At 43.0% G+C, this 27,994-nt stretch overlaps 1 protein-coding gene across 6 annotated transcripts in view; it reads right to left on the bottom strand.

Moving 5' to 3' along the window:
• The window catches only part of ADAMTSL1 (ADAMTS like 1), an 890,060-nt gene that overhangs the window by 121,217 nt on the left and 740,849 nt on the right, over positions 1-27,994 (bottom strand). For all 6 annotated transcript variants that reach the window (XM_043567319.1, XM_043567318.1, XM_043567320.1 and 3 more), the window contains 4 exons: positions 22,577-22,787; positions 9,179-9,358; positions 3,570-3,723; positions 1,533-2,658 (listed from right to left, as the gene is read on the bottom strand). In XM_043567319.1, the coding sequence (XP_043423254.1) occupies positions 1,533-2,658; positions 3,570-3,723; positions 9,179-9,358; positions 22,577-22,787 (1,671 nt within the window). The remainder of the gene's footprint in view (positions 1-1,532; positions 2,659-3,569; positions 3,724-9,178; positions 9,359-22,576; positions 22,788-27,994) is intronic.

The raw sequence follows: 27,994 nt of genomic DNA, 5'->3' as shown, positions 1-27,994 counted from the left end.
TAAAGCACTGAGCACAGTGTCTGGCATCTACTAAAAGTACACAGAAAAAACACTTAGTATTGTTATTAACTGTTTGGTCTGTAAGTACTGTAAGGCTGACAGGCAATATTATTGACATTTCAAAGGCACAAAAGATGTGGGCAGGCTAGACAAAGTCACTTTTTTTCACCAAGTCTCAGAAGAGTAGACAGAGCTGTGTACTCTTTGGACTCAAGTAAACTTGATATTGAATCCTTGGCCCGGCTCTTACTAAAGCATGGTTTTCTTGAGAGAGCTGGTAAAGCTTGATTTTCTATGTGACACTGGAGGATAATGTCAGTCTTGCAGATTGACAGGTAGCCTAACAGGTGCAGTCACATTTAGAGAAACCTGGCAAACCGCTTGGCACAACAAATCCTGCCTTCGTTCCATCCTTACCCAAAGCTAGAAAACTAGGGAAGAGGATTACCAAAGAATAGTATTTAGAAGTATATTTAATGAAAAGGGCATTCTACATGGATTCAGAGAAGATAAAAATGTACAACAAGGTCTCTGGGCTGGAGGACTGCCCAGAGTCCTCTCTTACCCAGAGTCTACGATTCTTCCATTGATTGCCTATCTTATTAGCATCACGTGTCTTGGCCCTGCCACCCAATAATTGTGATCTTCAGCAAGTTCCTAGACTTTGTTTCCTCTTCTGTAACATATGGATAAAAACTGTACCCACTTCTCAGAGGTACGGTGAAAATGGGTGAGATAAAGCACACCAACACCACATGTACCTGGCAGACTGTCACTGCTCGAGGGCAGCTATCGTTGTTGTCAGGGCCACTATAAAGATTAAGAGAATGCATGCAGGAATTGTGGCACGCTTCTTGGCATGCGGTGTTCTAAAATATTACTGTTATAACTTCGACCACCACTACTGATTTTACATTATGAATGGCTACGGCCCAAGGAAACCAGTAAGTGATACGTGGTGTCATCCTAGTAAGGACACATCAAAACAGAGACACCAAGAGGTATTAGGATAATTAATCACAGGTCTGACTGGGAATAAAAGCTTTCTGGAACAAACAGCCTTGTCTGGCCCACACAGAGGATGGTCTCACCCACAGGGAGCAGCAGGTGCTGGCTGCATTCTCTCCCCAGCCCTGGAGGACCACACACATGGAGACAGTATCCCTACATATAAGCTTTTCAATGGTCCATCTCACAGAGCAGTAATGTAAAAATGCCTTGGCCTGGAATGATATCTTTCTGCCAGAAGTTCAAAGCTATCTGGAAAGTATCTCATTAATCTTTGGGACCCTATGGGGCTTGGGGTGGATAGGCATTGTTGCTATTACCTTATAAAGAGGGCAGAATACAGTTTAGAAAAACCAAACACCTCGTCTTTGTTTCAATAGCCCTACTGGTGCTAAAAGAGGACCTTGAAACCCAGGGCTCTGCGCCCCACTCTTGGAACCACCTGCAGGGCCAATAAAGCACCTTGGGCGAGATATGGCCCCTTGGCCCTTCCCTTCCCAGACCCGGGTAGCTGCAAGGCTCACCTGTCGCTGAACTGAACCTCTTCTCCGTTCCTGGCCCAGCTGATGGTAGGCCTTGGGTTGCCGACGGCCTCACAGTGCAGGAGCACACTCAGTGTCCCGCTGGCCAGGGCCACAGTCTGCCCGAGGTGGGTGACCACCTCGGAGGCCGAGAGCTGCTGGGCAGCTGAGATCTTCCGCAAGATGGTGGGCTTGCGGTGGGGCCGGCGAGAGCCACCCCCGGCCTCCCCAGCGGACGAGGTCCGGAGGGAGCTGCTGAAACCAGACACGTGCTTATGAGGGGGGATGGCCACCGGGGGTAGCCTTCGCTCAGACGGCTTGAGCAGCGTGTCCTGGTGCTCCAGGTGGGTGCGGAAGATCTCCTGGGCCAGCTGGGCCACCAGGTGCTTGCCGTAGACGTCTCGAAGCTCCTCAGGCTGCTGGGAGAGGTTCCTGAGGATGTCGTCCAGGCGCCTCTGCTCGGTCACCATGGTGAAGGGCAGGTGCCAGAGGGCCTGCTCGGCATTCTGGTCCTCCTCGGAAGACGTGTTCCTTTCCGTGGAGTCCTGCACCTCCCAGGAGGCGAGGAGCTCCCCGGGCCAGCCCCCCTGCTCCAGCAGCCGGGAGACGAGGTCATCGTAGCGGCTCCCCGGGTCTGCGGCCGGGCCCCGCTTCTCAGCCTTGCTGCCGTTAGAGAAGATTCCGTTCTGGTGTTTGTGGGTCTGCAGGGCCTCCTTTGGGCTGGCCTTCCTCACCGCGAGGGCCTCCTCCTCGCTCCTGAGGCTCAGGGGCCGGGCCACCAGCTTCCGGTTGCCTCCGATGAGCTTAATGACAAACTGCTCCCGGGCGGGTCCGGCAGAGCAGGTGTAGATGCCCGCGTCGGAGGGCTTGAGGCGGTGGATCTTCAGGTAGCCGAAAGGGGCCACGGTGACGTGCGCCGAGCTGATGAGGTGCTGGCCGTCCTTCTCCCACGTGATCAGGGGCTTGCGGAAGCGCCGCGTGGGGCAGCGCAGCACCACAGCCGTCTTGGGGAGCAGGTAGGCGAAGCCCCCCACGACAAAGTGCAGCTTCCTCTGCCGGCGCGTCTGGATGTAGACCTTCCTGGCGGCCGCAATGTGAGGGCTGTGCTTGGTGGCTGGCCGTCCGGGCCCTGGAACGAAAGGAATGCGAGGGAAGCCAGGCAGAGGCAGAAAGAGAAGGAATGGCAGAGGAAAACGAGAGCCAACGAACACAGGCACAAGAGAGAGGGCGAAGAGGAAGGCAGAGGAGGCACACACAAGGGAAGAGGGAGAGAAAGCGGCTTCAGAGTTGCTTTTGGCCAGGGCCTTCATTGGCCGCCTTAGGTTTTCGGGGAGGAAGGGGCTACCAGCCGTGGACCATCAAGCGGCTGCACAGGCAAAGCTCGAACTAATTAGGCGCCGCGGGGCAGCCCGCTCTCACCCTGCTGGGCTGGCTACCCCTAGAAGCTGAGAGGCAGGCTCTAGATGGAGGGGGATCCCAGGGGCAAGGCAGTTCCTCTCGTTAGAACGATGAAAGAAAGAAAAGAAAAGAAAAGAAAAGAATCATAAAAAGAGGCAGAGGACAAAGGGAAGGAGAATGTCTCCCTTTCCACGTTTACCCTTTGGGGTCTGCAGAGCACCAAGGTCCTAGTGGCCTCTGGGGTGGGGGCCTGGGGGGAAGAGCCCAGAAGTAGTACAACTCTAGGGATTACTATTAAACAGAACAAATCTGTTCAGAGCATTTTAAAACCCCAGAGTGGACCACATTCAATTTCATTAGTAATCTGCTGACTCCAGCTTCCAGATCTCTGTATGCCAGCAAGTGAACTTTGCTCTACCCCCTGCAAACTGTTTTTCCAGCCGAGAAGAGAATTCTGCCTGGCCACGTGTAATTAAGATTCCTTTTCCATTTCCAGCTGAGTTTACCAGCCTGCTGCCCTCCTCAGGCTTTCCTGCCTGACAATCTCCCACCCGGTCTTGGGTTTAGGGAAGGCTACTGCGTGGCTTCAGCTGCTTCTACGTGGGTTCTGTCTCCCTATCCCCAGAGTTCTGACATACTCACGTGCACAGGTTGCCAGCATGCAGGGCCTGATGGATGAAGAGAACGGCAGGGGAGGGCACAGGGAGGAATTGACAATGGCCGAGACCCCGGTTTTTAGCACCTTCCGGCAAATGGCACTTCGAGTCTGGGTGCCTTCCCCACAGCTCGTGGAACACTGGTGAGGGAAAACAAAGGTCAAATGCATGTAAGTGTAGAGGCTAATGGGTTTTTGGATGGACTCTCAAACACCCCCAAATATGAGAAAAGTTGCTTGGAAAAGCAACAGTCACTAAAAGAAATACTAAGTATGTAACAATATGGGAAGATTGTCCATATTGTAACCACCTGCTAGCTCTAAGATTTTTCTCTGTTTTTTTTTAAAGTTTATTTTGAGAGAGAGGGAGAGAGAGCACGTGCATGTGTGAGTGGGGGAGGGGCAGAGAGAGAGAGAGAGAGAGAGAGAGAGAGAGAGAGAGAGAGAGAGAGAGAGAATCCCAGGCAGGCTCTGTACTGTCAGTGAGGAGTTCGACGGGGCTCAAAAATCATGAACCATGAGATCATGACCTGAGCAGAAGTTAAGAGTCAGATGCTTAACCAACTGAGCTACCCAGGAACCCTTCTAAGACTTTTCTACTCTAAAGTTTCCTGTAGACACTCTACCTGTTTTTTACTTAGATGGCCTGGGCTTTAGAGTTACAGAGTCATAGAGTCCTGTGTTCAAATCCCTGCTCAGCATTTTAGCAGTTGGCAACTCAGAGTCTGTTTGCACTTCTTAGACTTATTTTTCAAGGTGAGGAATTAAATGAGATAATATATTTTAAGTTTCACACACAGAAATGACACTCAATGCTAATTTTTTCTCCTTCCTTCACAAGTGTAATATTTTAATGTCAAGCATGAGGTAGTTGTTATACATGTACTATGTTTGAGGTAGGGTGCTAGATACTAAGGAAAAACTGTGCAAGGTGGTTTGTAACCTCAAGGAGCTGTCATCAATAATGGGGGAGGGCAATCCAAATACATTGCTAAAATGAAATACTGTATTAGGGAAATAGAAACCAAAACAACAATGAAATACCACTTCCTATCCACTGAAATGGCCATAGTAAAAAAGACAATAACAAATGTTACTATGAGTAGGGATATACAAATTAGAACCTTCATAAATTGCTGGTGGCAATGTAAAATACTACAGTCTTCTTGACAAACAGCTTGATAATTTCTTAAAAAGATAAACATACATTTACCCCATGACCCAGCAATGTCACTCGTAGGTATCTACCCAAGACAAGTGAACATGTACATCCATACAGACTTGTATGTGAAAGTGTGTAACAGACAAAAAGGGAAACAGCTCAAATGTCCACCAACTGGTGAATGGATCAATAAAAATATGGTCTATCTATGTAATGGAATCTTATTGTACCTTAAAAGGAATGTTAGTCTCTTAAATATGTGGTAAACAGATAAACCTTGGAAACAATGCACAGCTGAATTTTATAGTATATGAGTTACACCTCAATAAAGCTATTTAAAGAGATAGTAATAGAAGAATTTAGTAGAAATATAAAGCTAGAAGACAAGTATTATAAAATGAATGCTCACAATTGTTGAATGCTGTTGGTACACTTGTGATTTCCTGGCCTAGGTTTTGAAGATGGGTAGAGTCTGAAGGGGTGTAGAAACCTGGGATGAGCATGGGGGGGCAGGGGCATATCCAGAACAAATGTTGAAGAGTTCAGTGTGAAAATCCAAGGCAGGCTTGGGGGCAGAGCTAAGCCAGTTTGACTGAACAGAGGCAACAAATTGAGAGTATCAGGAGCTCACGAGGTAGTTTGGGGCCAGACGTTGGAGACTTCATTTTCAGATAGGAGGTTTGGAATTGGTCCACAAGGCAATGAGGAGCCATTGAAAGGAGGAGTGAAATGATGAAAGAGGTGTTTTGAGAAGGTTAATCTGGCAACAGTGTCTGGGAGGGATGGGAGTAGGAGATCTATGGCAGGCGGGGATGTCAGTTGAGGAGGCTGCCACAGTAGTCCAGGCTTGAGATGATAAAGACCTGAACTAGGGTCATGGCAGTATGCCACGTTCACTTGAAAAATGAACACTAAAAACAAAAAAAATCATCTTATATTCTCAAGTGTTATATGCTAACCCACTGAAATGAACTATTCCCTGCAATGTACTGTGATATACACCAGCCTGAACGACATTTAAGATGCAAAAAATGGATGTAAGAATCAAACCCATTGCTTTTGTTTCCTGATGATCGTGGATTCCAGATTCCACCCATCCCTTATTTTATTGTAAATGACAGCACCAAATCCCGGAATCAGGTGGGATGGAGGCAAAGAGCCTGGAAAATTTAAAAGCATGGTCAGTTTAGTGTTGCCAAGCAGAAAAACAGACTGTGTGTCCGAAGATTGGTTGATGATTTGGTCAAGTCTAGTTCTTTCTTGAGACTCCATTTCCTTATCTCTAAAATAAAACTAAGAAAGAGCAGGGATTGTCAAACCCTGTTCTATGTTGAGGAAGTGATTCAGGGGCTTTTCCGGTGATCTGGAGACCCAACCTATGGAGATCTGGGACCCTAATCCACACTTCAATCCAAACAGCTCTGATTTGATCTGTTTTAGATTCTTGGCTTCATAGTAACATTTCAATTGAAAAAAAGGGTTCTGTGGCTTTAATTTTTAAAGGAACAACCAGGCTATAGGATCTTCTAAGCTCCTTCTAGCTCTGAAATGGACTATTCTGACCTTAATTTCTTTTATATTTGGGGGGGGGATGACTTTCATAAAAATATGATTTAAAAATATATAATAGCCAACTCTGTCAAGAGATGCAAGGAATTCTTTTAAAGAAAAGAAGTAAGGCCTTTTAAGAGGTCGTATTCTCAGAATAGAATCTGAAAGTAATTTTATTTGAAGTGTCTAAAATTTTGGCTTAATTCTGTCTCTAAGGGATTCTGTGCAGTAACTATGAGATTGAGTCCAGATAGTTGAGGATGAAAAACACCCATAGATCATCCAGGTCTTCCTTTCTCCAAGGGGAGTCTTGGGGGTAGGGGATGTGGAATGTATGCTTCATCTCAGCCAGAGGGCCAGGGCAAGGGCTATTGGGATGACAGGGCCAATTACAGCCTCTGTGAATGCCCCCGGGAGCACTGTTGCATGGCACCAGCTTGAGTTTAATCCCAGTGAATTGGTGATTACTTCCCACCATTCCCAGTCCTTCCCCGGTGTTTGCAATTTCCATTCATCAACCCAGGTAACTCAGAACCTAATAACATTCCATGGATAAGGGCTGAGTAGTCCTACTTCCCAAAGTGTAACTTCTTCTTCCTAGGAAGACTGGGAAAGCCCACAGGAAGCCTAGGGCATGACCCTGAGTCTGGCCAAAGTAAGTACTTTCTTTTATTTCCTCTCCTCCTGACAATGAGCAGGGATGGAAGAGAATCATAACAATAATAGGGTTAACTTTTACTAGGCACAAAGTAGTTTATATGCATCATTTAACTGAAGCCTCCCAATAATCATATGAGTGGACATTATATATCCCCAATATTCATATATGCAAACTGAGAAAGGTTAAATAGCCCAAAGTTACAGAGCAGAGTGGCAAGGTCAGGATTAGAACCTAAGTTTGCCTGTCTGTGAGTCTAACTCCTAAGCACACATGACACAATTCTAATGGTCTACTATACTTGGGACACCTGGGTGGCTCACTCAGTTGAGCATCTGACTCTTGATTTCAGCTCAGGTCACGATCCCAGAGTCGTGGGATCAAGTTCCACATTGGGCTATGCACTGAGCACAGAGCCTGCTTAAGATTTTCTCTCTGCTTCTCCTCCCTACCAACTCTCTTAAAAAAAACAAAACAAAACTGCTGTACTTAATGGGACCCAGAGTACCTCAATTCAGCAGTTTCATTTTCTAAGCGCCTAATCACAACGGTCCCTGCTTCAAATCTGAGGGCCTAAAATAATTTTTTCTGAATTCTGTGGGTCTCATGTGCTCAGAGGCCACAAACTCCAGGAACACGGGAGGACAATTATAGTACATACAAGTCAGTTCCTCAGCATCCCACTCATGGCAACTGTCACCGATAGACTTTGTAGAAGGACACCTTTCACAATATGCCCCTGGGAGGAAATCTTCATCTAGAGTCACTTACTTGGCAACTATATGACTACACTCTCTTGCACTGTTTTATGATTTTTTCAGATATAATACTATACTCCCAAACCATTCCATAGAAAAACTGTCAGTCACATGTTCATGCGTGCACACGTGTGTGTGCGTGCATGCACACACACACACACTTATTTGACACGCTTCTAATCCTTTATCTTGCTGAAAGAAAATTGTTTCTAAAATTTGAAAACAATAATCATGCCCTACTCCTGTTCTGAGACATTTGGGGTGAGATGCCACCAGAAGGCAATTTATTGCCAAATTACAAAACCTGTGGTAATGTAGGTTACCTCACAATTGCAATGCACTTAGCAGGTATCATCTGAGTGAACTCTGTATGAGTGGATACGATCAAGGGCAAGAAGTCTAAGAACAGGTTGAAAGAGGTAGCATCTTAATTTTCAGAGGCAGCTTTTCTCTCTGTGGAAGCAAGTGTCCCTGGGATGTATTTCAACCAGCAGCAGCCCCATCCTGTGTATCTGTACAACATACACACACACATGTATACACACAACCACAGAGAAGGCAGTGGGATCAGCAAGGCCAATTCAAATGCTTATATGCAAGAGAGGGCACAGTGTTGCATCTGTTCGTGACACAAAGATTTTCATTTCGGGCCTGGCGATTCTGTTCTTGGCTACATTTGCTTAGGAGGCAGTACCTCTGGGGGGACTTCTTTATGGAAGACACACAGGCCTACGATGCTGAGGGAGTTGTAGGCAATTCACAGTAGTCAAAGGGGCTGAAAACAAGTTGAAAGTGAGTGTAAATGACTTCATTGATGCTAGTGTTAGAGTAGGAACTGTTTAGAAAAGTAGGTTAGTTGGGGATATATCCCTAACTTATGAGGCAAGTCAGGAATGGTGGATGCTGATGTAATCTTGCCCCCAAATGCAAGCAACAGGGGAAATCAAGTTCTCTTGCTGGGAAATTGTTAGCGTCTTGGAGCCAGGAAACTGACAGTAAAGAGGCAGGATTTCCCTGGTCTTCTCTTCTTAATAAATCATGTTCCTTATTGTCCAGTAACTTGGAAGGGAATAACGAGAGAGGCTTTGCCCTTCCTGAGTAGAGACTAGAAACATCTGGGAGGAGGAGGTGCCGGGAGGTCGGGGAGGTGGGTGTGGGGATGAAGGTAGAACAACGCAGTGTTCTGAGAAGAATTCTGGGCCAAACAAGTCTGGTTTTGTTCCACGAGGAGCCCGTTTACAATTCCATGCTTCTGATTGTTGCGTCAGGGCTGGCTGTTTACCTCATGTCCCTGCAGCCTAGTTAAAAGCTAGTGACAGATTGTGGTATAAATGCTTACAAAAATCTGTTCTGTAATGCTTGGAGGATTATTTTGTTCTATTCTTATCCTCTCTATGTGTAAGTTTGGGGTGCCTGCTTTTCTTCCTTACGCCTCTTTCATTATTTCCTTCTGAGGAGCCTACATACCTCTGTCCAGTCGGAGAGGAGCCACTCGCTGGGACAGTCATCTTTCTTGCAGGCTTGCTGGGAGGCCGGTTTTGAGGCTGAACAGAAGGTCTCAGGAAGCTCCAGGAAGCTGCCATCAGCCATGCGCTGTTTGCAAAGAACCTCACGCTTCTGGATGCCCCCGCCACAGGTTCGGGAACACTGGGGAAGGAAGAGAAAGTCAACCTAACATAGGACAGTAGATGTTTGACTGCCAATTCTTATCTTAGCCCTGGCTGAATAAAGATTGCAAAAAAAAAAAAAAAAGAAAGAAAAGAAAAAGAAAACTAAGAACCAGCCCAAAGGATTTTGTTTCCTTTCCTTGAAATGTAGCAAAATCTATACCCTCCAATCTTAATTTCAAGTATTTAACTACAGCATCCAGGAATTTCAAGGGCCTTTGAATCATAGAAAGTTGTTCCTAAACTATGATTTACAGCTACCCAAGACAACTGGTTTAAAAGGTTAGTATAATAGGGTGTTAAACATATTTACGATCCAGTGAAAATAATCTGTGCAGCTTCCAGAAAGAGCAAGAGAGAGCTCCTGCCATCAGTGTAAATCTGGAGGAATTAATGTGCACAGAAGTCAGCCCTTTCCTTCTAAGTGTGAATATTCACTCTACCCTATTGGAGAGTCATGAGATTTAAGGCCTCGTTTTCTGAAGAACTCCCCTGGAAGTCCTCTTGTAGGACTGGTGATTTCTTAGGGCAGTGGGAGCTACAGCCACTGGAATTTGGGCTATAGGAAAATAGTCTTATTTCAGTGGTTTTCACTGGGACCCCAGTCAAACACATTGTTTACATGTAACTTAACAGTTACAGTCCAGTTGCATGAAGGGAAAGGGAGGCCCCTGTGGCATTGACTATTGGCTGTTTTCCCAGTACCCCCCTCCCTTGCAACAGCAAAGGAACCCCCAATTTTTAGCATGTCTCGCTAGGCACATGACTTTTCAGCATACACACTGTATTTGTTGATCTTCCTTGAAGATGCACATGGCTCTATGATTAAGTGCTGGCCAATGGGATATACATGGCAGTGTTGCGTGCAATTTTAGGGAAATAACCACGAAAAGAGTGTGGCATCCCCCCCTTCGCTTTTCCCTCCTTGCTGACTGGAATGTGAACATGAGGTCTAAACTTTAACCTCCCATCTTGGACAGTGATAGGCAAAGAGATGGAAGTAGCCTGTCCTCCTGATGGTGAAGCCACCACATGGGCCCTGGATGGCCTGTGTTTAAATGAGAAGGAAATACTTTTCTTTTTTATTTAAGCCATTGTGGCTTTGGATGTTCTGTCACTTTTAGATTAGTTTCCAGTGGCTACTCTTTGCTGGGGCTACTTTCCTGACAAAGTTCTAGAGAGTGTTCTTCTTTCTTCAAGAATAGTCCTTTCCCTTTTACTTGCTGCCCTTGGGCTCGCTGGGGGGTTAGGCCTGGATGCTCAATGGCCTGTACTTGGAAGTGCAAGGGGCATTTGTGCTCATGGTCAAGGTTAGGATGGTGATTGAGTATGGTCAGAATGCTGCTGTGGCCCAGCGGTCACTGTCTCTTAGTGGTCCCAACCCTGGATGCACTTTAAAATCACCTGGGAGCTTTTAAAAAGTACTGAGGTCTAGGTCCCAACTCAGATCCATTAAATCAGAAATTTTGGGAAGTGCCTCCCAGGCATCAGCTTTTTAAATAAATAATAATAAAAAAGAAATCTCCCAAGTAATTCTGTAAACCAGGATTGAGAACCATCTCTCCAAATGAGCCATCTCTCCATCCCTCCACCATTTTCCATGGGAATAAAATAAACATGGAGGGGTACATGGGACCCAGAAGCCTCTGTTAGAACCAGTGATTGCTTGCAACTGGCCTATGCAAAACTGCTCTTTGTTTGCAGTTGTGAGTGGTGTAAGACCTCAGAACTACTGGAGAGAGGGCAGGGGAGGGGCAGAGAGAGAGAGAGGGAGACAGAGAATTTCAAGCAGACTCCTCGCTGTCAGCGCAGAGCCCAATGTGGGGCTTGAACCCATCAACCATGAGATCATGACCTGAGCCGAAATCAAGAGTCAGATGCTTAACCGACTGAGCCACCCCCCACCTCTAAATATATTTTCTTATGGCTGGATTCAACTACCTAAACACTGTACAAAAAGAGAAGGGTAATGGTAAAGGCAAAACCGTCCTGGGAGGTAGATCTTATCCCTACTGTACAGATAAAGAAGCTGAGGCTGGAGTGGTGAAGAGATTCGACTAAGGCCACACCTGGGCAAAAACTGGTTTACTTCCATTCTGTGCAACATTCACCCAGTTCCTCCTGAGCACACGCTCCCCGCTGGGAGTGTGGACACAGCGGGAGAGGAGCCCAAGATCAGCTTTTCTTTCTTGTGGCTGTAGGAGCTTCTCTCTGTTTGCAGTGGGAGGGTAGGCTGCTGCTGCTTCCCACTGAGGGCCCCTGGCCTCCTAAGCACCAAGCCTGCCAGAGCCTGGTCTCATCCTTTCTGCCACTGGAGGGGCGGTGCTTTGCAATTCAATCCTCAGCCTCCACTCTGGGACTATCCCTGACAGGCAGGAGAAGGTCCATGCTCCAGATCGGGGACACACATTTCCAAATGGCTTATTTACACTGTGGTGGGCCTGGAAATATATTTTCCCTAGAGATTTCTGAGCTGAAAGGCTACAGTTGAACACAGCTTCGAGGCTATGCCACAAAGTTGAACGTGTAGGTAGACCGTTGGAAGTGGTCTGCAGCCTGTTATTATTCATTACAGATCCAAACAGTTCCTTCCAAGGGCTTGTCTAGCATGTTGTTTAACCTTAATTAAGGAAAAATCTATGGCCTCGGAGCTCATGATTCAAGCTGTGAGTGGGCCAGGACTTAGGCTTCTCTGGCTCATTTTGATGACTCCCCGGTCCTTTCATTTTGACAGAAGCAAACCTTAATTTTAGTTCTTGTTTGGTAGAAGTTTACTTTACTTCTTCAATGCATTTTGTACCCACACTGCCTGGCACAGTGCCTCCTGCAAATGTAAATTCTCAATAAATATTTGTGGAATTGAAGTTGGTGGTTGGGGGAAATTTAAATTAGTGGCCAAGAGTTCCATTTGCTTAAAACATGCCTTCTTGCTATTACAGACAACCAAGGTTTTAAATTTGGTTTTATAGCCTTTTTCATGACTTCTTAGGCCAGTCTTCTCTTATTTCTATTGAATTCTCACTTCTAGCCAACCAGTTATTCCATCATCAGATTAGTTATAACCATTATCATTCAGCCCTTCTTAGGACTCTTTTATAATTAGACAACTAGTGATGTGAATTTCTGATTTCTAAAATTTGCCAAACTTAGGTAGGGACTGTGTTCTCTATAATTCTTTCTATTCTATGAATTATTAAAGTTCTTCCATGAACTTAACGCAATTTTCTTCAACAGGTAACTGTCTGGAAAAAAAAGTTTATGCTGGTGAGTCAAAATTTAAATCTTAATCTCTGACCTCTCCCCTATGTCTTAAATGCGAACAGGCATTTTGACCTAAATGTGCCCAGAATGGAACTTTTGATCTTGCCCTTTGAACCCTGCCCCAAATCCACTCTCCTCTCAATCTTCCCCATTTACTGGATGGTGCTATATCTAAGACAGAAACATGGGAAATATCCTTGAGCATTTCCTTTTTCTTACCACCTCTTCCCTGACACTCAATCTATGAGCAAATACTGTCAGATTTCCCTCCAAAATAAACTTGACCTCCACCACAAATAATAAATGAGGATATCATAATCTCTCATTTAGACTACTACAAAGCTTCCTAAACATGTCTCTAGTTTTCTCAGTTAGGTCCTAGTAGCATATAGATGGCATGCTCAGTTTTGAAGACAGCTTCTCTCGCCTTCTGATGGCCTGCTGAAAACACCATTGGTTGAACACAACTAGAAGCCAGAGGGTAGAGTCTATCTAGGTTAGCCTTCTGAGATACAGGTGGAAAGGCAGAGTGGACCTATAGGAGCAATGGAAGATATTCAGCATATCTACAATCTATTCTCCACACAGTAGCAAGAATGATGTTTTCAAAGCATAAATCAGATCACAGAATTCCCATGCTTAAAAGCCTTCAATGACTTTCCTTTATGATTAGAATAAAATCCAAACTCCTCTATCCCTGACCTGCAAATTTCTATATGCTCTGGTCCCTGCCCTGAAGGAACCTTTGAGATTGCCTAACTCAAATTTTAAATTCATTCATTCATTTGGCAGAAATTTATTCAGTACCAGTCATAGACCAAACATGGTTCTAGGTTTTTGGTTGTAGCAGTGAACAAGAGAAACCAGACACACCTCTGCAATCTCATCTCATACAATTCTTCCCTTTCCCTGTATATTTTGGCCTCACTGGTTGTGTGTGTGTGTGTGTGTGTGTGTGTGATCCTTGCACATCCCAAGCTTATTTCTCCCACAGGACCTTTGCACTTGCTCTTCTCTCTACCTGGCTCTCATCATACATCTTCACATGGTTGAGTCTTTCTAATTATTCAGGTTTAATTCCATTCTCATCTACTTGCAGAAGCCATTCTTTAAAAAAAATTTTTTTTAATGCTTATTTATTTATTTATTTATTTAAAAAAACATTTTTTTTTCAACGTTTATTTATTTTTGGGACAGAGAGAGACAGAGCATGAATGGGGGAGGGGCAGAGAGAGAGGGAGACACAGAATCGGAAACAGGCTCCAGGCTCTGAGCCATCAGCCCAGAGCCTGACGCGGGCCTCGAACTCACGGACCGCGAGATCGTGACCTGGCTGAAGCCGGACGCTTAACCGACTGCGCCACCCAGGCGCCCCTAATGCTTATTTATTTTTGACAGAGAGGGAGAGGGAGAGAGAGAGGGAGAGAGGGAGAGAGAGAGGGAGAGAGAGAGGGAGAGAGAGAGGGAGAGAGAGAGGGAGAGAGAGAGAGAGAGAGAGAGAGAGAGAGAGAGAGAGAGACAGCGAGCACGAGTGGGGGAGGGCAGAGAAAGAAGGAGACACAGAATCTGAAGCAGGCTCCAGGCTCCGAGCTTCAGCACACAGCCCGACGCGGGGCTCAAACTCATGGATTGCAAGATCATGACCTGAGACGAAGTCAGATGTTCAACTGACTGGGCCACCCAGGCGCCCCTTGGAGAAGCCATTCTTAACCTACTAGCTAGAAAAGCCAAAGCAGTCTCTATTCTGTCACCTCATTTTATGTATTCATTATTTTTTGTTTTTAAATACCTCTTTTAAATAGGTCTCATCCCTTTGGAAATTATCATCCGTTATCCTATTAGCTCTATGAAGAAAGGGATTTTGGTTCTCTTGTTGCTCATACTAGTGCTTGAGAATTGCATTCAAAAATTTCCCCAGCATGATAGTGTTACATCTTGAATAGGAGACCTTAGGATTGGATATCTCCAGTTTTCCTCTACACCCTATTTTTTTTCTTTTAAAATTAATGATTTTTTTCCTAGTAAAGAAGTAATTAGGGTATGAGCTAAACAGCAAACTGACATTTTATAACTGATGCCGGAAGAATGTGACATCTAGGTATGGTCCATAAATATGTACACTGTAGTGAAAATGCAGTGTATTTATCTTTGAGAAAACTAATAGCTGATTCATAAAATCATTATTCCCTGAACCTCAAAATTACATTAAGCCACTTTTCTTCCAATCCTTTGATTATAATTCACAATCAAATTCCCCATGGGTCCTATTGAGTTTGTTAGGCATAAAGAACACGCTCTTGAAGTTTGTTACATGGTGACAGACATTTTAGTCACTTCACTAGTGACACTGGATTTGTGGGATTACAGATCTCTTCAATGCTTGATGGCTAAAATTTTCTTTTCTAACTATCTAAGAAGGCACAGGGGCTTCCGTTCAATGTAAGTGTTCCAAAAATAAACAAGTAGCTTCATAAGAACAGCTCTCTGATCCAAGCTGCTTAGTTAGAACTTCTTAGTGAATGTGGCAATAAGGAAAAACGCAGGCTAATTTTCTCTCTCTTTCAAATTGAGGAAATAGATGATGAAAATAATTGGTCCACCTATGGGTGGAGATGTAATAGAATTGTGCTATAGAGGATGACCACTCATGAAACATAATCTAGCTGGGTCATCACTTTGCAGATAGGACTGATTTCAGGGACAGGCCCTTAGGTGACTCCCGCCAGCAATGTGCAGAAGTCTGTGACAATGTGATGACAAAGCAGTTACAAGAAAATGTAAAGACAATTAGCTTGTTTCAAAATTTGATCTACCCAGAAAACTTTTAGGAAATTCTTAACACCTAGGAGGTCAAATTCAGACTCCCGAGAACGCCCTTGAGAGCCCTCACGCTCTGACCCATGCTGAGCTACCCAGCCACATTCCTTGGTGGCCTGCCATGGGGACAATTTGCTCTTCCCTGGGCACACAGATGCATTCTCTGCTCAGGCCTTTGATCACCTTGTTCATTCTGTGAGCAATGCCCTTTGCCTCTTTGTCTATCCAGAAATTTCCAAGACACCTTTGAAGGACCAGTTCAAAGGCTCAAAGAATGAGTCGCCTCCCACCCTGCCTTGACCTGGAAGGGTGCTACATGTCTTCTATAAGGGCTACTTGTTTATGTGTCTGCAATTCCCCCCACCCCCCCACAGGATTACGCATCTTTTGAGGAAAGGGAATGCACTCATCTTTCTATTCCCCAGTGCCTAATGTAGCATCTGGCAAAGAGCACACACTTCATAAATGTTTGTTGAATTGATGATTGGATGAACAAAAGAGCCAAAAATCCAGATGTTTAAAAGACGTGACACAAACATCCAGATGATAGGCTGAACATCCACCTTTTATCGAGCTGTTTTATCATTAGCCAGGAGCTGTTTCTAAGTAAGTTAGCAGTGGGTTTTAGCCAGACGCAACGTGTCCTCTGCTGGGTGCTGTGACCCTCCAGGTGTGGCAGATAACCATCCAGCTAAGTTACTATTGTCAGGGATGTTTGCTCTTAAACACTTGCCTCATCTTTGCTCAGAAAGTTTCCTTGCTGTGTTTGCACGGCTGAAAGGGTGTCTTTAGAAACTTTTAAAGACTACAGATAAAATTTCAAATTGATAAAGTTTCCAAAGTCTGCGACAACTTTGGGAACGTGTTGAGATTACCTGATGAGGTAGATCTCTAGTATGGGTATTATTTTTAAATACGTGCCATAAACAGAATAAATAACAACAAATAGTATTTATGCTAATGATTATCCTTGCCGCCATACATGTTTCATGCTATAAGGTCATAGATTCACTAGTTTTATAAGAAAGTAAAAAATATACAGTAAGGAGAGCATTTAAAAGTTAGGTTTCTATATAAAACTACAGTGGCCTAAGTGTCCTGTACTTTGAATGATTTTCCCGTGATCACATGTTAAGAAATTCTGCCTGTATTGACACCTTTGGTTTCATGTTGGTAGCCTTATTTACTGAGAGCTGAGTTCATTTCCTTGGTCCCTCAAGTCACATCATTGAGCCCAACACAAAGTGACATTTATATTCTTTCTAAGGTCAGCTTTCTAGTTTTAATGTGTTCTACTTCTAGTTTCTAACTCATTTCATTCATTTCTTCATTCACTCATTCATTCTTTCATCAAACACTGAGTACTTGCTGAGTCCCAGGCACTGTATTAGGTGCTGGGAATTTAAGATGACTAAAACCTGGTTGCTAAGCCTCAGCCATTTGCAGTCCAGTGAGGGAGAAAAAAATGATCAAATGTGATCAGTTTTACAAAAGTGGGAATACAGAGGAGAGGCAACTAAGTCTTTCTGGAAAACTGCGGAAGGCTCTGCAGGAGAGGGGACACATGAAGGGTTGGCCCGGGAGATAAGGAGTGCCCACGGAGTCAGATTGCATGTATACAGACCCAGGGTATGAGGGAACATGGGTATCTCTGAGGAGACCTGAGAAGGTAGAGGATAGAGTTCATGGGGAGGTTGCAGTTGGGAAAGGAGACTGAGAAGCCAGCTGAGGGGCAAACAGTGAAGGGCCTTGGGCATATCTGGATACAATCTCAAGATCATCGGGTGTAACATAATCCAATTTGTAGAAAATTATTCAGGCAATGAAGGCTGATGGGTTCCAGAGAGTACTGCCCTGTGAGCCATTAATAGGTGCGCCATGGAGAAAAGGTTCCAGGCCATGTAAGTCTAAATAACACTCCATACCATACCCTGTTTGGGGGCCCTCAGCACATATTAATATTTTAAAGGCTCAACAGAAGGCCTGTAGTAAAGAACAACTGTACCAAGTTGGGAAACAATGGATGAGAAGTAAGACAATTACAGGGACACACCAAGTAAAAGGCTGTTTGTGATAGTTTGGTTAGTTGTGAGGACTAGAACCAAGGCAATGGGTTAGAGAACATGCTAGAAGGTAGTATGCCCTGTGAAGGAAGAAGAGGTCTGCTGGCAAGCCCAGGTGACTGGGTTATCAAGCTTGGTGTTAGACCTTTGGAATTTGATGTAACTTTGTGATATGCAAGACTGAGAGGTTCAAAAGGCTGGTAGAGACAGTGCTTGGTATACAACAGAGGTCAAACTGAGCCACAGTGAATTAGGCCTCAGAGAAACGAAGAAAATGAAGCCTGGAGTCTTGCTCAAAATTATTAAATGAGAACAGAATTTATACCCCAACTATTTTGTGGATTAGAATCACCTTGTTGATCCAATACGAAATGACCTTTCTTAACCCTGGACACACAAGTGGTGTCCAGTGTATCTTCTGGGTTTAATATTCCTGTTACCGTGTGAAGCATGGGGCTGCAAAACCACTGAAATCCAGAGCAATTATTACAAAAAGTGTTCTGCCAATAAACAAAAACAAAAGCACTGCACATGTGACATTTTACTTCTAATCTCTGTTTTGCTTACATTTGTTGTTGATTCTAAAGGTAGGATCAAGTGTTCATTTCCTTATAAAACGCACTGCCAAAACTGAGATAAACATCCTAATAGATATTTTTCCCCCTGAATATAATGTTTTAAATAAGCATGGTTTCTAAATTATGATAATTTATATTTTAGTCATTGGAATGTAACAAAACTGATGACTCAATTGATTCTTCCTGCCAGTCTACAATCCTCGAATCCAGACCAAAGTCATTCTTTTACGTGTGTGTGTTTAAATCCAAAAAATGAAAAAAGCGAGGTCTCAAGCATTTGTAGTTGTCATTAAAATTCCTCTTTTTTCTTACTATTACTAGCCGTGACTCTGCTCGCATATACCTTTTTATATAGCTAGACTATAGGCATTTTGAATTGTAACCCTGATTAAAAAAACGGTTTATAGGGAAATGGCCACATAATCATAGTTTTAAGCAAGGGAGAAAACAGGGGCCATGGTGACTGTTTTAGTCTCTGCACAGATGTGTGCAATATGTGTGTATAGTTGGTGGACACAATCCTGATCATAAAACATGCATAATACAGAGAAATATAAATTATGCTTCAGAGTGGACTCCCTAATTCATCTCAGTTAACCCTTCTAGCAACTATCTCTTTTCATCTCATTTCTCTTTTCCATTTATTTTTTAGAATAAAAATGAATAAAGAAAGATTGGTGCATGTGAAGCTCACAGATAGTGGTGAGTACAGTGGTAATTTAATTTTAATCTCAAGAATATTGTGCTAATAGAGACTAATGCATAGCTCAAAATATAGAAGACTGGCAGGCTCAACAATGACATCTATGTCCTAAAATCTGGAACCTGTGAAAATGTCATCTTACATGGTAAAAGCAACTTTAAAGATGTCATTAGCATTTTCAGATGGGGAGATAACTGGATTATCCCAGTGGGCTCAGTGTCATTACAATGGTCCTTATAAGAGGGAAGAAGGAGGATCAGAGTCAGAGAGAAAGGACAGAATCAGAGGTTGAAGTGAGGCACTTTGAAGATGGAAGAAGGGGCCATGGGCCAAGGAAGCAAGCAGCTTCTAGAAGCTGGAAGAGGCAAGGTAATAGATTCTCCCCTAGAGCCTCCAGAAGGGACGCAGGCCTGCCAACACCTTGATTTTAGCCAAGTAAAACTGATTTCAGACTTCTGACCTCCAGAGCTATAAGACAGCAAATTCACATTGTTTTAAGCTGCTAAATGTGTGGTAATTTGTTATAGCAGCAACAGGAAACACGCACAGATTAACTGCCCTGGATAAGACAACAAATAGTGAGCTTTATGTAAACTGCTGATTTTAGGGCTGGTGTTAGATTTCCTCACAATTTAATACTTTGGAGGAAATGGTAAAGAGGTCTTAGGAAAGCTGAACTGCACAGTGGAAAAGAGAAGGGGTTTTGAGGCATACAGGCCCCCTTTGCTATTTATTGGCCATGTGACCTGGGGCAAGGAACCTTCTCTGAGCCTTGTTTCCTCACAGGATTGTTCTGAGTGGATTAAAAGAGAAAATATGAGAGCAGTAGAAAGAGTTCTGCTACCTGAAGTTTGAATTCATGCTAACTTCATAGTGCTCTACATCCATTATCTGTGGAACAGGGAGGACAGTAGTAATGATCACATAGGGTAGTGAGGATTAAGTGAGTTAAATATGTAAAGTGCCTAGAACTTGAAACATAGTAAGTGCTGCTTTTATTAAAAAGAGAAGCAGGTCCTGAAACGGGGTAAGTGCTCAATAAATGGACTGGCAGACTTGCCGTGGAATTTTTCAGCACCATGCTCTATGCTTTACATACCTGAGACTTAGTCTCTGTCTCATTGACCTTAGGGTCTACTCAAAAGTCATGGAAAAGTGCTCACACAGTAAGGTGGAATGTGACTGTTCAGTGAGCAGCACTGACCATGAACACCATGTGCAGGAAGATAGCAAGGGGTCCTGGTAGAAGAGGTGGGACTCCTGCCTGATTTGACAAGCAGAGGGGAAGGGAACTGCGTGTGGGCAGGGACAAGCATGGGCCATTAGGAATGTACAAGCAGGGGTGGGAGAAACATGGTGGGAGATGGGCAGGAGCAGACGTGCAGGGGGATGTAGGCCTGACCATGCCATTGGGCTTTACTACATGGCAATGGAATGTCACTGAAAAAAATCCTAGCAGAAGACTGTCATGATCAAAGTGTCTCAGATTGAGAACAGTGGTTCTCAATCATGGTGCTATAACACAACCAGTGTTTCGTTATTTAGTTTCATTATTAGGACCTATAACCATAAAACAAACTTATCAATAAGATATAAGGTCAGCATTTTCAGGGCTTGTGGGGCAGTATTCTTGATCTAGTCATTCATTTTTTTCATTCAGTAAGTATTTTTTCCAGAACTATGTACCTAATAGAGACACAAGTTAATAATATGGGGACTTAATACAGTACTGGAGGTTGATGTGCATTGATTTCTGGTCTTGTCTTAGGGTTGGCATTAGTTTGTGTTACAGTTTGAGGTCATGGATTCATTCTAGCTAAAATCAGTATAAAATCAGTATAAAATCAGGAGACCTGGGGTCTGCACCAGGCTTTATGATCTTGGGCAAGACCATATCTGGGCCACAGTTACATAATGTGTAAAACAAGAAGACTCCTATATAATTCCTGATTGCTCTTTCAGCCATAGTAGTCTTTAAAACGGGGTATAGTGGAAACAATCACATAAAACTGGGTTGATGACCAACCCTAGATTTGCTACCTGCATGAGCCCAGTTTTCTCAAACCTAAACCGAAGATAATAAAACCTACTTTCCACTGATTGTTGTGAAGATTAACTTCAGTTAGGTAATAATATTTCTTAAGAACACTGGTACACAGGCATTCGAAATATATAACATCCTCTTGATTTCTCGAAACTGTCACATAGTAGCATGGTATTTATGAGCTTAGCCACACAGACATTTAAGCTCTAAAAGGAAGTAGTCAATATCTTTTTCCAGATGCTTTACATTTTAGAGTTTTGCTCACTGATTACTCTTTGATTCTTTGGGTGCTTTGTAAATCACAGTCCCAAGATGGGCAGAGAGAAGGAAGTGGCTTTGCCAACTGATGGTGGAAAAGCATGGGAACGCATGGCAGTCTAGAAAAGGCAGCCCCCCCAACCCCACTGCCCCCGCCCACGTCAGCACTAAGACAAGGGTATATAAGCTGCAATGCTCTCTCCTCACTTGGGTAACCATATAATTTATCATTTTAATTGGGACACTTTTGAGAGGGAAAACTATTTTAGCAAAACTGGGATGCATGTCCCCCCTCACCTTTCAGGTTTACTTTTTGTGACCATTGTTGTCACTTTAAAGATATACCTGATATCCTCATGAATAAGAAATGCAAAATAAGATTCTATTCAAATAACCTAAAATTCCTCTGTTTTAAAGGCATGCAAACAATTACTTAATTAAAATTTGGTAAATATGTATTTTCAATAGAATATTATGGTATTTGTATTATTATAATGTATGCTTTAGACGGGGTTAGCAAACTTTTTCTGTAAAAGGACAGAGTAAATACTTCAGGTGTTGTGGGCTAAATGGCCTCTGTCACAACCATGCAGTTCTGCCCTTCCAGTGCAAACACAGTCATAGACAATACATAAAAAAAGAAATGGGCATGGCTGTGTTCCAATAAAACTTTATTTATAATAACTGTCTATGAGATGGCCCTGGCTTTGGATGGCAGTTTGCAACCCCTATTGTTTTAAAAAACAATAGTTCTTAGAGCTTGGGAAAATTTTAAAAAGTCTGAAATTGGCTTGATTTCTAATCTTTTATTTTGGTAATTATTTTTTTTAAAGTTTATATATTTTGAGAGAGAGAGAGAGAGAGAGAGAGAGAGACAGACAGTATGAGTGGGGGAGGGGCAGAGAGAGAGGGAGACAGAGAATCCCAAGCAGGCCTGGCACTGTCAGCACAGAGCCCAATGCTGGGCTGAAATTCACGAACCGTGAGACCATGACCTGAACCGAAATCAAGAGCCAGACACAACCGAGCCACCCAGGTACCCCAGTAAGTATACTTAAAAGAAAAAAAAAATGAAAATTCATTGCCTAGGACCCTTCCTAGAATTTTAAACAGTAAAAAACTAGAAAGGGCACAAATTCAGAACAAATGTAGCTTTATGGAAAACCTATCACACTGTCCTTATTTAAAAACTTTTTTTCTTAGCTTGGTGAAAACTCTGTTGTGCGTATACTCAGTTTAACAGATGGGTCTTGAATTGCTGTTGGGAGGACACTGGTGCAAAACCATAGAAAGAGGACAGTATTTATGATGAAAATATCTGGATTTGAATAAGGTTGAGGGACTACTAAGAAGGGAGGGAGGAACAGACCTGGAACCTTCCTTTAATGGGACAAAACTCCTTGAAGAGAGGGTTCCCTGTCCTGAATCAGAGCTGTACACACCAACTCCAAAACTGAGTAGCCCCAAAACTCACTGGCTGCCACTGTGCCGGGTCCCAGGCTGGGGGGCAGTTGAAGCGGTTACAAGCTTGCACTGTGCTGGGCTTGGGCTGACGACACAGCTCATCGGCCAGGATTACAGTTTCATTCATCTCTCTGGAAAGTAGGTGGGAGCAGAAGACATCTCTGGTCTGTAGGCCAACCCCACAGGTGAGACTGCATGGACTCCACTTGCCAATTTCCCACCTGGGAAGAAATCAGAGGAGACAAGGACACGCTTAGTACCTGTGCAGAGAACATCATGACGTCAAGTGTTGCTAATAGAGTAAAAATACACACCTAGGAATGTGGCAGCTTCCAGCATAAGATTGGCTAAGAATTCTATCCCAAGCCTAGAACCCATCCTCTCCTTGGTGCTCTAGAATTCTTTTACGATAAACAAAGTAGGTGATAAAATGGAACATCCATTTTTGCCCGTAAAATCACCAAGAATGGTTATAACTGGGTCTATTTTGATAAAATATACAAATTTCATCAAAATAAGCAGGGGTATGATAGATATGACATAGGTTTGAGCACAGAAAGGCTTTGGGCACTACATCTTGAACAGTAGGTCTAGAAGAAGCTTTTCTGCTAATTTGCCTAGTCCCCATTCTTGGCAAGACTGAAAAATTTGTGTGTTTTTTTTTTTTTTTTTTTTGGCTTCAGAGTAAAAGGTCGTTGGCTCCGACTTCCTTCAAGCTTCCATCACAGCATAGAAATGTCTCTGTCTTATGTATAAATATCATCACCACCTAGGACTGGAGAATGTAACAAAAATGAAGGTTGCTAAATAGATCAGTCTTCTTGAGGGGAACTAAGTGGAGAGAATGGCTCATTATCTGGAAGTAGAAGTCAAATACACACAGAGGAGTTGAGTGCATAATTGGCCATTCCAAATGGCCAAGTCTTGCGAAGTACATTTACAGTGAGCTGCGGGCCTATAAAAACAATCCCATTCCATTTCCCTGTTGATGCAGCCTCCAAAATGGGAATGATAAGGAAAAGCTAAGTTGCCTGGGCTTGGAGTGGGAAGTGTTCTTTAATGATCAGTGTTAGAAAGTTCTATTTACAATGTGAGGCACAAAAATTCTACAAACAGGAGTTAGCCAAGAAAAGCATGGCAAGTAGGTCCTTAAGTAGTTAGGCCCTCCTAGCTTTTGTAGCTAGCCTTGAAAATCAGCTTAAAAACCTTTGGCCTTAATGTTTTTCATTAGACTGCAAAACTGAGTGCACACTCTCTAATCTCCTTCTGCTACTCTGATCTCTAACTACCTTACCAGCTCCTATTTCCACTACCTCCTCTCATCTATCCTGTGTTTAAGTCATGTACGTAGCAAACAACTTCATTATTCTCAGCTCATGCCCTCTGGTTCTCTAGTTCTGTCTTTACTCAAGCTGTTACTCTGAATTTGGAATACTTTTTGTCCTTTCCTGGTCCATCCTTTAAGATGTCTTCCATTTCTCTGTATCCAAATTTGACCCACGTTTAAAGGATTGTGCCCCTACCTGCTCCAGACACTGATCATTTTCCTAATTATATTACAGTTATTCTGCCTTAATGTTAAGGGCCCTATTGGAGTATACACCTATTGAAGGCAAGCTCTGTGAGTCCGTTTTGTATCACTCACAGTGTTCATTTTGGCTCCTTCTACATAGTTAATGTACATGGTTCACAATTTCCTGATAAATGAACAAATAGAAGGGACTTAGCAGCATAGTGGGCACTTTTTACCCATTATCTCATTTAATTATCTCCAAAACAACATGAGAGAGGCTCTACTGACTTCTCCCACTTTATATTTGAGGAAATCTGAAAATTCAAGATGTTGATTTGCCCCAAACCCATAATTAGTAAGTAGTGAATCCAGGATTCAAACTTGGGTGTGTCTGGCTCCAAAGTCTTAGTCCATTCTATTGTACCACGCTGTTTCCAGGGAATACTTTGAAAACTGTTCTATAAACATTCACAAAGTTTTAAATGAATGGAAGAGAGGCTGGATTGAATATGTATTTCTTTTAGATCCTTGTGTGAATTTCTATAAACTTATTTTTAGATTTCTAGTTTGGCTTAATTCCTAGCTTTAAAATGTTGTGTTTTAAAATATATCTACACATTCTTTGCTGCCTCTCCCTTCTAAAGATGAAGCCTTGAGTTTGGGTTGAACTTACTGGCTCACTTGCAAGGAATAAGATTAAGCAGAAGTGATGCTATGTGACCTCCAAGGCTAACTCATGAAAAGGATATATTTTCCATTTGGCTCTCTCTCTCTTTGCTCACTCTGGCGTAAGTCAGCTGTCACGTCATGAGGACAGTCAGACATTCCTCAGGAAAGTCCACATGCAAAGGAACTGAAGCTGCTCACCAAGAGTTGGCACCAACTTGCCAATCACATGAGTGAGCTACCTTGCCAGCATATCCGGTGGACTGGGTCTAGCCTCCAGACGATTGCAACTTCATAAGAGAACTTGAACTGCCTTTCCAAGCTTCTCCCAAATTCCTCACTCATTAAATGGTGAGAGATAATAAACACTTATTTTTGTTGTGAGCTACCAGGATTTAGGGAAATGTATTAGGCAACAATAGACAACTAATATAAGTACATACTCTCTCCTCTGAACATGTGTATGTTCATCAAAAGACATATATAAGAATATTCAAAGTGGCACTATTCATAATAGCTCTAATGGGGAATAATTCAAATGTCCATCAATAGCTGAGTGGATAAAAAATGATGATATATTTATACAATAACACAGAACAGTGAGAATAAACTTCAAAAAGAAGCAACGTGCATGAATCTCACAAACATAAAATTGAGTAAAGAAAGGCACAAAAGCAAAGTACATACTATGCTCTCATTTATATGAAGTTCAAAACATAAAACGAATCTATGATGTGAAAATCAGGATGTAGTTCCCCTTGGTGGGCGATAACTAGAAGAGGAGATTGGGGGGAGGGATTCTGGGATGTTATCTTGATCTGGGTGCTATGTCTGGATCCACTTCGAGAAAAATCACAAAGGCACGCATGTAGGATTTTGCACTTTTCTCTATGTTTCTTAAGGTTCAAAAAAGGATGTCTTCCAGGGCACCTGGGTGGCTCCATTAGTTAAGCATCTGACTTCGGCTCAGGTCACGATCTCACAGTTTGTGGGTTCAAGTCCCACATTGGGCTCTCTGCTGTCAGAGCACAGCGTGCTTTAGATCCTATGCCTCTTTCTCTCTCTCTCAAAAATAAATAAACATCAAAAAAAGGGTGTTCCCCCCACTTTACAGTAAAGTTCTAATATGTTGTGGCTATAAAACAAAATCCAACAACTGCGTTCAATGCTGATGACCACAATGTGTGTGTTTCACAAAGGAGCTGCCTACACAGTGAATGTTGTCCAAGGTTAAAACCTGTCCTAGTATGGACTCTGCCCTTCTAATGCCCCCACTTATGCCTTCACCTCTGGAAGAAATTGGGTCACTGGGACCTTGAAGCAGAGGCCTTTTGGCAGCCATGAGACCACTTCAACACTGTTCATCAAATCACAAAACAGACATATCTGCCTACCCATGATAAAAGTATATTATGTTTTCAAGGGAGGAGGTCAGCAGAAACTATTGTGTATTAAGCACTTTGCTGATTCTGGGTTGAAAGTATTTGGATCAACTTAGGCCAAAGGGGAGGGGAAGGGAAAACAGAGATTCTCTCCCTATTTGTCTGTGTAGGGGCTACAATTGTGAGCCTTGGGTCTGGCCGGCTGCTTGCCTTCCAGCCTTCTGTGCCTTTGGCTGTTTCTGAGGGGGTGCTGCAGCCTTGGGGAGTCACCCTCGGGGTGGGACTGGCTGTGTCTTGCAGCCTGTGAGGCACTTACAGGCCTTCCTGAGATTCTGGGACCTGGCTTCCCCACAAGCCCAGCGATGCGAGGAGGCAGCCGCTCAGAGGATAGGGCATTATGCTTTTCCCCTCACATTGCCTGGTTGACATTTACTCATCTCTGTCTTCGCTGACAACGTTACTTCCTCAGGGATGGATCCATCAACTGGGTAAAATTCGCCTACTATATAGTCTCATTGCTACCTCCCCCTCTGGAAATTATCAACACTCACAAAAATTTATGGTGGTAAGAACATAATATCCTCTTAACAAAATTTTAAGTGTACAATACAATATTGTTGACTATAGACACAATGTTGTACAGCAGATCTCTAGAACTTACTCCTCTTGCTTAACTTTATGCCTATTGGTGAGTAACTCCTTTCTCCCCTCATCCAGCCTCTGGGAGCCACCATCCATTCTTTGATTCTATGAATTGACTGTTTTAGATATCACATGCAAGTGGAATCATGCAGTATTGTACTCATGTAACTGGCTTATTTCACTTAGCATTACGTTCTTGACGTTCATCCATATTGTCACACATTGAAGACTTTCCTTCTTTTTAAAGGCTGAATAGTATTTTTTTGTATGTATAAACCACATTTTCTTTATCCATTCATCTGCTGAAGAACATTTAGATTATTTCCACGTGTTGCCTATTGTGAATAGTGCTTCAGTGAACACAGGGGTGCTAATATCTCGTTGAGATCCTGACTTCAGTTCTTTTAGATAAATACCCAGAAATGGGGTTGCTGGATTATGTGGTAGTTCTATTTTTAATTTTTTTCAGGAACCACTATACTGTCATCCATAGTGGCTATACCATTTTGCATTCCTACTCAACAATACACAAGGGTTCCAATTTCTCCACATCCTTGTCAACACTGTGGTCCTTTGTTTTATTGATGATAGCCATCCAGGCAGGTATGAGGTGATATCTCATTGTGGTTTCAATTTGCATTTTCTGATGATTAGTGATGTTGAGCATTTTTCATACACTGTTGGCCATTGATATGTCTTTTTTTTTGGAGAGATGTCTTTCAAGTCTTTAGCCCATTTTAAATTGGGTTATTAGCTTGCTTTGTTTTCTTTTTTTTTTTTTTTTTTTTTTTGCTATTGAGTTGTAGGAGTTCCTCCTATATTATGGAGATTAGCTCTTTATCATATATATGGTTTGTAATTTTTTTCTCCTTATTATTCTGTTGAATGTTTTCTTTGCTGTGCTCAATGCACCTATAATCTGACTACCCTGCTCCACTGTTACCTTGATGAGAGCATGGGGCAATGTCTGTTTTGGTTTAGCACTTTAGATTGAATTGTGTGTTGGACTCCTAACCCCCAGTAACTCAGAACATGACGTTATTTAGAAGTAGGGTGATTACAGATATAATCACTTAAGATAAAATCATACTAGAGTAGGGTGGGCTCTTATTCCAGTATGAATGGTGTCCTCATAAGAAAGGAGAGAGACATTCAAGGAGAATGTCATGTAATGATAGAGACAGAAACTGCAGTGATGCTTCTACAAGCCAAGGGATGTCAAAGA

Source organism: Prionailurus bengalensis, chromosome D4 (genome assembly GCF_016509475.1).
Source record: "Prionailurus bengalensis isolate Pbe53 chromosome D4, Fcat_Pben_1.1_paternal_pri, whole genome shotgun sequence".
NCBI classification, from domain to species: Eukaryota; Metazoa; Chordata; class Mammalia; order Carnivora; family Felidae; genus Prionailurus; species Prionailurus bengalensis.
Note: the sequence above shows the minus strand (reverse complement) of the source record. Positions and strands in the feature narration are given on the sequence as shown.